At 45.4% G+C, this 9,000-nt stretch overlaps 1 protein-coding gene across 1 annotated transcript; it reads right to left on the reverse strand.

The window, feature by feature from the left end:
* Window positions 1-238: 238 nt before the first annotated feature.
* Window positions 239-8,986, reverse strand: LOC104402335 (leukocyte cell-derived chemotaxin 1-like; the record flags this gene model as incomplete). The annotated part of the gene is made up of 5 exons (XM_010010194.1): window positions 8,893-8,986; window positions 7,574-7,671; window positions 6,264-6,404; window positions 3,040-3,153; window positions 239-392 (listed from the first exon to the last, which is right to left on the reverse strand). Coding segments are annotated over exons 1-5 (601 nt in total), but the record flags the coding sequence as incomplete, so codon positions are not given.
* Between the last annotated feature and the right edge of the window lie 14 nt (window positions 8,987-9,000).

A 9,000-nucleotide genomic window follows, 5' to 3' on the forward strand; every position in this document is an offset into this window, starting at 1 on the left:
CTATTCTATGATTCTATGATTCTATATAAATTGTCTGAGGAATACAAGTATTAAAAATGTCTAATAAGTGTGAATAAACTCCAAACATGCAATCTCAGCCCTCACCCATGAGGGCTTGAGAAAACAGGCTGGGCAAGGGAGGAAAGGATCCTGGTTTCCCAGATGTGCAAACTCAGTTTGGGGAAGGCGTTTAGGTGCAGGGAGGGATAACACATTTTTCAAATAGAAGAAGTGTTACCTTTGGGATATGTTGGTCGCAGCCAGAAAATTGGAAGATCCCCACAAAGCTCTAAAATTTTAGGGCTTAGGAAACTGTTATGCTTGATAGGCTCGTCTGCAGCCACCCAGATAAGGGAGTTTTCATCAAATCTCACAGGCATGATTTCATCTTCCTGCAAATAGAAGAGCATAAATCCTTTGCTGCTCAGTGAACAGTCATGTGCCTGCTCGCTGCTGATTCTTGAGCATCAACCTGTATAATCATCCGCTGCAGCTAATACCGAGCATCCTTGTATCTCATGAGTGTGAACGGATTGTACTGAGCCAAAGCCTAAGTAAAGGTTGCCACCACTGAAATGAATGGCAAAACTACTGTCACCTTTGCTGGGGCTAAGATTTCACCCATCTTTCGGAAAGCTTTTGCCCTGTGTACAAGGACTGGGTGACAGAGTGTTCAGCCCAAAGCACCAGTTTTTCAGGTGGTAGAAGCTGTAGAGATTTGCCACCTTCAGCAAAGCAGCAATGAAATACACCAGCTAAAAACAAACCCCTCATCTTTTACCATACCCCGTTCTCGTTTGATGTACTCCCAAGATAGATTTACGATAGGGAGGGGGGCAAAAATCTTGTTTGGAAGTTTTAGAATGGATTATAGCTTGAGAACTGCTCCAGCTTCCAGTTTTAAGTCAACGTTATCGGTATGATTAAAGGTCTCGTTTGGTAAAAGCAATTCAATTGACCAAAAGCTTCAAGTGTGAGTTAAAGGAGCCTGCCTTTTTGAAGTGTACCCTGCAGGTTTTTGGTTTATATCTTCAAAGTAATGTAGGAAAACGCCAGTGATTGATTCTTTAAAGTTGTTAGTTCAAAGTATTATTTTACATAAAATGTGTAAGTATTTTATAACAACAGTGAAATATTAAAAGAAACCCAACTTTTCAGTCATGAAAACTGGTATGATTTCAAAGTTAAAACTCTAAATTGCTTCCCTAAACCTCATCAAAACTTGTTACATAACTGACTAGATCAATTTATTCTGTCGAGCTGTTGTTCTTTAGTGTGTTTATTGATTTCTTTTGTAGGTCTCAAGTCATTTAAGTTCACTATCCAATCTGTCTAGTGAGAAGTGCTCTTTATTTATGTTCTCCCACTTAAGCTGTTATCAGCATCAGAAATATCTGAATCTAGTTTTCAGAAATAAAAATATCCTTTGTTTCTGTTTGAGATGATCCTGACTTGTGAGCAGCCAGAGTTTTGGGTAGCTATGAAAGCTTATTTTAATCAACTGTTTTTGTAGGCAGTGTTGGTTATGATGTGTGTTGTAAGAAAATGGCATATGCATACTTTCTCCTAAATACATGCATATCAGAGAGGGGACTTGCTCTGGAAAAACAAATACTACTTAGTCATTCCCATCATACATCTGACCTGGAAAGTCAAGCAACAGGGAAGGGATAATATCCCAACAGTAGCACTTAGTTGGCTGCTTGTTTTGGCTTCAGTGCATACAGTTTATTGCAGAGGTTGTGTAGCTGATGCACAGAAAGTAGGACAAGGGAACAGGTTTACTGTCACCAGGTAGAAGGTTAGAAATACCTTTGTGACTATTTAAGGATAATGTCTTCAGGACTGTGACTTCATTCTTATAAAAAGATGACAAATTGAAACCTTGTCTTCAGACAGTAGTGCTAATGAAGTCAAGAAGCCCAGCCTGACTTTAAAATAAAGCAAACCAGGAAAGATACGGGCCTCTGCCTGCAATTTGGCAAGATCTCTTCCCTGTCATGGGAAAGCACCAGTTTCAGGGGGCTTCGTAACATTGCTGGTGCCCTACTGTTTGGATTTAGAGTGACCTTTTCCCCCTGCATTTTAAAGTAGATGTTCAGTAGTCATGGCACCATTGCAGGTAGGTGCAGCCTTAGTGGTGCCTGTCTCCCAGCTAATTGTATCTGCTTTTGTTTTCTCGGGAGTGGAGCAACCCACTTCCCACCAGGAAGGTGCTCCTGTGCTCTCCTCACAGTGACTGAGCCCCTGCCAGCATCCAGGCTTAGCTGTAGTGAAGTGACTGGAGCCACTCCTGAGTGAGCAATGGGCCTGGGGGTCCGAGCTCTGGGAAACTCAGGCTGTGTGCACCTAAAGCAATAGGCTTTTTGACAGATGTGTGGTAAGGAGAGGGTTTGGTGGTATCTGGGTGAGAGCCACAGCTTTTGTGGTGGTTGCAATGCAGATTCCATGAAACCTGGTTAACACCGTGTTCTAAAATGAAATCTGATGCCATCGAAGAAGGCAAATTCTTCATTTTTGGTAACTATTATTTCTTCTGAGTTAGCTGAAGTTTTGCAATAATATTTTCCAAAATTCACCTTTATTGACTATTATAGAGGACTTGAGTGATGGAGTCCCTGCTTTTGCTCAAGAGTGCTGATAAAAATTTCCTGGTATCTACCACAGTCCTTCCTTGTATTGACTAAAGCAGCTGTTTCTTTCACGTTCTCCCAGCCTTGTGCACAGGCTGATCTAAGGCAGACGCTCTTGTCCCTGAGATCTCCAGTGGATCTGGTGGAAACTGGTCTATTGGCTTCCCCCACTCACTAATCTGCAGCCTCTCACGATGCCTTGGGCACAGTGACACGTCTGACATCAGTCTTCCTTTCCTTACATTTCAGAAGCCCCTTGCAAACAGTGAACCCTCACCTATCCCACCCTACCCTCAACAACCCTACCACTATCTGCAGTGGCTTTCAAGTGTAATCTTTGTCTGTATTTAAGTGCCATTTCAAGACTCTCTCTATACAACTATTTGTTTTTAAATAAACCCCTTACCAGGTCGGATGAGAGGCTCGCTTTAGTCATAGCATCAACTTCGGGGACGTGTGCTTTTGGCTGGGCTTTTATGTAACACTTTTCTCCTTCAGCAAAGCGGATCCCAGTTATGCCCTGTAAAAGCAGAAGGCAGCGGGGTGGTGCACAGCCCTGCAGCTCCCCACCGCCCCCAAGGAAGCATTCAAGCACTGCTAAAATTCCCACTGACTTTTTAGTCTGAAGGTTTAAATCTGACTTAAGCCCAGATGCAGTAAAATGCTCTTCCCTCGCCGTTTCAGCTTTATGACTTTAGTCAAATGGGGCTAGAAGTTTTCACTTGATTTCTGAAAGATGGGGGTGTTTTATGTAAGTGCTTCCATGCCCGCTGTAGGCTACTTGGAGTAGTTCTGTTAAAGAATTAGTTGACATGCTTTGAACTGTAACTTTAACACCTACCGTAGGCAGCCTCAAATTGTGTTAGCTGGTGGTGCAGTACCCCGATGACACAGATTTACAGGAATGTGGGGGCAGCTTGGTCCAATTTATACACATAAGTGGCTGTGACAGCAAGGGGAAGCTCATGATGGGGAATTTGGTACGGAAATCTGTGTGTGGGACTTCCTTCATCTGGCCTACCAGGGTAAAATGCAGTTGCCTGAACCTAGATGGAAGTCTGCTTCTAAGCAAGAGAAAGGTATCCCAGCAGCTCCAGAGGGCTGCAGCTCTCCTGCAAGTCCTGGGTTGTACCTGCCATCCCTGTGCCAGCACCTTGGGCATCAACTACCTTGTTTGTAGTTTCTGTGCTTCTGCCGTAGGTTTTTGGGTACCCATGAAAGAGCTCTTTTTTGTTAGGAATTTAGATGCCTCATTGTAGATGGCAAAACTTCTATGTTTTTCCAGGGTTGCACAAGCTCTATTCAGACACCTAAGTACTATTATGTAGTGCCATTTGAGGTGTGCTGCTTTTCTGCCCAACCTCTAGCTGCCAGGACAGGGCGGCATGGGTGTCATCGTGACCCCTCTCGCCTGCCTTGTGTGGACAGCCTGGATACCATAGGCTTCTAGTGCAGCTTGAGACGGATGCTGCTGAGGCACCTGAGTCTTATCCTGTGTGCCTGCAAGTCCTATACGGCTGGGTAGGCACCCATCAAAACAAAATGACTCATTCTAAAGCAGTGAGAGAGGGAATGGCTGTGCAGGGGTGAGAGCACAAGGGAATGAGACTTTGTGATGTATCGAGTATGCTAAGAGTATACTAATATTGCCAAATCCCAGTCTTCACTGACCTTGCAATGGTTCAAGTGCTGCCAGTCAATCCAAAGCTGCTAATGTCAGTACTTCGCTGTTGGAAGCCCATCTTTCCAATTTCTTTCTCCTTCATGTGCATTCTTGGCTCAATACCCAACCGGCAGCATCCCTCTGCTCTCTCCCGTTAAGCCTGTCTCTGGCCTGTTGTAATTACAAGTGGCACCATCCCTGGGATGGTGATGTTGGCTGGTTGGTGCTGGGAGCTGATTTCTGACCTGGTTGTGACAGGCAGCAGTTTACCAACACCATGCATGGAGGCAATATCATAGAATCACAGAATGGTGTGGGTTGAAGGGACTTTAAAACTCAGCTAGTTCCAACCCCCTGCCATAGGCAGGGACACCTTCCACCAAACAAGGTTACTTCTAGCCCTGTCCAACCTGGGTACCAATTCAGCATCTCTCCAGTGGGCTGGTGTTTTTGTGCAGATGTGGAATGGTGAAGGCAAATGAGAAGAGCTAGTTGTCAGTGTTCTTATCCAGCTGCTAATAATGTTGCTATGGTGATGTTAATGGGAGTTTCATGAAGGCTGAAATGCAGCTGTTGGGAAAGTTGGGGTCCTGGGTCTCCTGGCATGGATTTGTTTGTACTTGCTGAGAAGCCAAGGAGCTGAATTTCCTTGCCTTTCTAGAGTCAGCAAGGGAAAGGTGGCTGCTCCAGAAGCCCTGGGTAAGGCTTCCTAGCAACAGCATCTTTATTTTAGGTGATGCTTTGACTTACAGGGGACTTAACACTGATCTTAACTGAAGTTGAGTGTTTCGCACCTAGGAATATTAATTGCAGGATCTGGGCTCTATAAGTAGGTTTCTGCAACATCAATAGCTGTGCCTTTAGTAGCTCAGAAGTGGTGCAGCTCAGTGAACCACTCTGTCCCACTCTATCCCAGCTGTTCAGCTGTGCTGAGATTTGGCATCCATTAGTCAAGGCTCTGCACAGAGCAGCCACAGCCAAGTTGCTGGGGTACCCAGATGTGTTTGCAGTCAGCCCAAGTGGCCCAACACCATGCGCTTGGTGCATGGATGCATAAGCTATGCTAAATGCCTCCATCCTCTCCCCTGAGGATGAACCCAGGCCAAGCCATGAAGAGCAGCTCCCATCCTTATCTTGGACAAGAAGAAGCTGCCTAGGTCCAGCACTGCATGGTGGTCTCTCCTTGGTGTCTACTTGGCTTACTGTGTTGACCTTACTCTCCTAAAATTGTGATGTTTTGGGGGAGGTGGTATTTACAGTTCAGATAATATGAAATACCTAAAGGGAGCCTACAAGGAAGTTGGAGAGGGACATTTTACAAGGCCATGTAGTGACAGGACAGGAGATAGTGACTTTAAACTGAGAGTAGATTTAGATTAGATACTAGGAAGAAATTCTTCGCTGTGAGCATGATGAGGTGCTGGCACAGGGTGCCCAGAGAAGCTGTGGCTGCCCCATCCCTGGCAGTGTTCAAGGCCAGGTTGGACAGAGGGGCTTGGAGCAACCTGCTCTAGTGGAAGGTGTCCCTGCCCATGGCAGGGGGTTGGAACTAGATGATCTTTAAGGTCCCTCCCAACCCAAACCATTCTGTGGTTATGTGAAATCATGCAAGGGCTGTGTCACAGCCTGCCAGAACATTTTTCTGTCAAGACCCCAAAGGCACATGTAGCTCTGTTTCGTGGTTTGAAAATGCAGAGTATTAGGTGGAGCCAAACCTGATAAAGCCTAATCCATCCTGCTTACTGGAGCGGGACCTGGCACGGCCTATTCCCAAAGGATCGTAGACCTTGTTTTGAAGGAAACTGCTTGTCTTGCTGTGAAAGCAAGCTGGGAGAGCAAGGATGTTTGTGTGGGTAGCTGGGGGCTGGAACCTGAGACTGACAGGGCAGAGAAGTCAGGGCAGGGTAGGGTCCAGTGCTGGAGCATGTTATGTGAAGGACTTAAAATCTGAAGGTGGTGGTACTTACTATCTGAAAATCATGAACTTCAACAGCTTCTTCACTCCCACTTCCAGTTTTGAATGTCTCTAAGTTGTTTCCAGCATCTATTTCCATTGATCCATCTTGTACTTTTCCATTAATGCTCATAGTGTAGTGAACATTGTACACCTGGAATCAACAGAAGAGCAGCAGCACATGTCAGTAATTGCTTATTGCCTTCCTCCTACACCAGGCAATGGGTCACTCTGACTGTCAGATCCCTGCTCAGCTCCTATTTCTGTAGGCATTTGATAACCCTCCAACAACCAACACCACGTTACTGCAACACCTCACCCTCGGGGCAGGCTGTCAGTGGAGCAGGTTGCCCAGAGAGGTGGTGCAGTCTCCATCCTTGGAAGTTCTCAGGGCCTGACCGGATAAAGCCCTGAACAACCAGCTCTGACCCCGCAGCAGTCCCTGCTCTGAGCAGCAGGTGGGACTACAGACCTCCTGAGGTCCCTGTTCCAGGGAGTTTTACTTCAGAACCAATGCGGGGTGAGTCCACATCCCGGCTCACTCCAACTTAAAAACCTTCTAGGTCCTGTTTTAGAAATCGATGCTTATGCTGGCATAATTCCCAAAGGAGAGCAGAAGCATCCCACTCTGAAGGAGTCCAAACCCTATTTATCTCTTAGGATGTTCTGCTGAGGTGCAGGAAAATAGATTCCTCTTGAATATGAACATGCTTCCCAGCTTGTAATGGATGTCAACATTGTTTAAATTGGATGTGAAGTTGTACAGACTCGTATTTTCCTTGTCAGCGTATTTGCTCTTATCCCATTTTCAATGAGGGAAGCTGCAGTGTGGTTTGTATTTGCAGGAGGACCACAATCTGCAGAGGGGGTTTGTGATTCTCTTGTGCAACTCTGTTAAAAGTGCTGCACCAGCAGTTTACTCTTGGCCTTAAAAAAGCCTTACAGCATTTTAATGAAAAATTTACACTGACAGCTAGAGACAAATTTCTTCTTCTCTTACCTTCGCCCAGGAAAGTCTGAGGTGCTAAAGATTTATGGTTCCTCAGTTAAACAGATTCATAGAATCATAGAATGCTTTGGGTTGGAAAGGACCTTAAGACCATCTAGTTCCAACCCCCCTGCCATGGGCAGGGACACCTTGCACTAAACCACGTCACCCAAGGCTCTGTCCAACCTGGCCTTGAACCCCTCCAGGGTTGGAGCATTCACAACTTCCTTGGGCAACCTATTCCAGTGCCTCACCACCCTCACAGTAAAGAACTTCTTCCTTATATCTAACCTGAAATTCCCCTGTTTTAAGTTTGATTCAGTCTCATGTTTCACTCTGTCTAGGACTCCTTTTGGATACGGTCCATAAAACCAGGCCAGCATATGTGGCCTCCCCTGGTAGGGGCTGAGCTGGGGCTGGGACTCTATTATCCCTGTCAGTTATGGGAGAATGTAAAGGTTTAAAATAAAGATAACTCCTAAATTGCCTCAGTGTTGTTATGAATGACCCTAGATGCAATCTTTACAGCTGCTTCCTAAACATCTGCAAGTCCAGTGTCACCTTCTGATTTTGAAGGCAGCTTGGAAAAGTAACTCTAAGCTTTCACAGTGTCTTCACCTGGAGATCAACTTTGATGCTTTATGACAACGAAGCACTTACCACATTTTACAAAGCAGAATTTAGATGATGGGAGTAATAAAACGAAGGAAACTTTGTCTTGTATGTGGCAAATGCAGCCACTTGGTTAGAGCTGAATCTGCCATCCCCCCTCCCTCCTATTCCCATCCCTCTCCACTCTCAAAAGCCTCAAGAAGCCAGTGGCTCTTAGCATCCTGGAGGTCAGCAACATGTCCTCCTGTCTTTTTGCTTTCTTTCTGATTGCCTGCGTTATCCTTCTGTCTGCAGGTGTATCCTGTAGGGAGTCTCTGCTCTGGCTGCTGGGATCCACACAAAGCTCTCCCCAAGGGAACCAGCGTGAGGCTGGAGGTGGTATAAAACCACTTCCAAAATAAATTCAAAGATCTCAATCACACTTAAGGAGCAGGTCACACTCACGTGTGCACCAGTGTGTTTGAAATAGGATTTAAACAAAAATCTGACATGAACAGAAAGAAAAGTTTATATATTAACATGTTCTAACAGGCTGAAGTTTGGGACTTAAACTGATTGGCAGCTTCTCAGTTTTGTTCTTTGCATGTACCCCACAAGATGTAAGTAGTAAAACTTATCATGACTTTACAAACCACTCTACAGCTGCTAACAGTAAATGCCTGTGTGTGCACAGCCATGCAAACCACCGGAGCCAAATAAAGGTTCCTGTTAAGGGGTTAAATATAGCATGACATACTTAAGGGGCCAGGTAGGATCTGGACCAAGAATGCGGAGGATGTGAAAAAGGAATTTACACATGTCAATGCTGGTTTTGTCCTCGGAGCTGGAGTATGCCCAGGCTGTGAAGCCCTGGGGACGTCCTGGGGTTTGAGATCGCTGTGGATTTGCGAGTAGAAATCAATGTAGTGTCTGTGCTCTCAAAGGTATGTTTCATGTTAATTAAGAAATGTGTTTCTGGGAGGCTCCATCCAAAATGCCAGTGAAGATAATGATTATGGGGTTGGGTTTGGTTGGTTTTTTGGAAAGCATGGAAAAAACGTACCGATCTTTAAGATCTGCTTAAAGACCTCTTTATGGATCTCGCAGGAAGCGTTCCCAAGCTGTACCTCTCCCGTACATGCAACCAGCAGCCCCATCCCGATGCGGGCCG

Source organism: Nestor notabilis, unplaced genomic scaffold, assembly GCF_000696875.1.
Source record: "Nestor notabilis isolate BGI_N333 unplaced genomic scaffold, ASM69687v1 scaffold35642, whole genome shotgun sequence".
Classification (NCBI taxonomy): domain Eukaryota; kingdom Metazoa; phylum Chordata; class Aves; order Psittaciformes; family Psittacidae; genus Nestor; species Nestor notabilis.